Below are 1098 nucleotides of genomic sequence, written 5' to 3' on the forward strand. Positions count from 1 at the left end.
AGAAGAAAGTCATATACACCTAGGATGACTTGAAGGTGAGTAATTCATGGGCTAATTTTCAGTTTTGGGTGAACTAACCCTTTAATGTTTATTTCTGGATATACACTGTCTTTTCTTGTTTAGGACACACTCTAACACTATAACAGTGTATAAGCAATTAATTACATGCTTATAATGCAGTAATAACAACTTTTTTAATCATACCTCAAACGACTGGAAGGTAAGGCCTACATGGTAACCCTGAGCCACAGTGATCTTCCACACACAGACTTTATTAGGTCTGTAGTCATCTGGGTAGTTCGGAGACTGAATCTGACCATTGTCTTTCTTCACCTCCCCACCGCAAATAGCTGCAAGATAAAATATTACAGTGCAAACATGATAGTAAAGCATGAAAATTACTTATTTCACAATATGAACTACTGGAAACGGATATTGTTAGGTGTTCACCTAATGAAAACTCAGTAATTCAGTAGTTCAGCTATGGTTGGCATATGAAACGCAAGGAAAGTAAGAAACTGCTATTGCAAATTATTAAATATATGAAGGTTTACATGAAAATGTCAACGGTATGAGCTAAAGGCACAATTTTTTGAGATTGTATGTACACACTTATGTACACACACGTACTATAGTGCTTCTTCATAATTTTTTCAATGCCCACTAGCACTTGTTTTATAATATTTGATAGTTGTTGATTTGGTTGAATGCTGGTACCTTCGTAAGCAGCAGAGAAGCCCTTCCCCACCCAGTTGCTGCTGCTGCGAAACTCAATCCACAGGCGACTGTCTGTAGAGACGATTGGCTCCGGTAATTTATCCCCACAAAATCGACCTGCATACAGAGGTACAAACAAACAACTCAACATTAATTAAGCTTCACTTTGACTTGCTCATATTGTTCTTTTGAAATGGCAGGTGTTCATCTTAAACCTTTCAGTGGTGCTTTCCTCCAATATCCATCTCTGATCTCCACATGATCATACCAGCACAAATGACTCCGGTATAAATCCATAGATGTAAAGTTCAGAATGATCTTAGGGAAGAAAATGTAGTAAATTGTTACTGAAGGAAAGTTGGAAATCTGTGAAAGTCTTAA

At 37.2% G+C, this 1098-nt stretch overlaps 1 protein-coding gene across 1 annotated transcript; it reads right to left on the reverse strand.

The window, feature by feature from the left end:
* Window positions 1-63: 63 nt before the first annotated feature.
* Window positions 64-1032, reverse strand: LOC107579012 (bone morphogenetic protein 1-like). The gene is made up of 3 exons (XM_016264903.1): window positions 933-1032; window positions 718-834; window positions 64-350 (listed from the first exon to the last, which is right to left on the reverse strand). The coding sequence occupies exons 1-3, from the start codon at window positions 1012-1014 to the stop codon at window positions 199-201; spliced, it is 351 nt and encodes a 116-aa protein (XP_016120389.1). The 5' UTR covers window positions 1015-1032; the 3' UTR covers window positions 64-198.
* Between the last annotated feature and the right edge of the window lie 66 nt (window positions 1033-1098).

This window comes from Sinocyclocheilus grahami, unplaced genomic scaffold, assembly GCF_001515645.1.
Source record: "Sinocyclocheilus grahami isolate Dianchi unplaced genomic scaffold, SAMN03320097.WGS_v1.1 scaffold13532.1, whole genome shotgun sequence".
In the NCBI taxonomy this organism is placed as follows: Eukaryota; Metazoa; Chordata; class Actinopteri; order Cypriniformes; family Cyprinidae; genus Sinocyclocheilus; species Sinocyclocheilus grahami.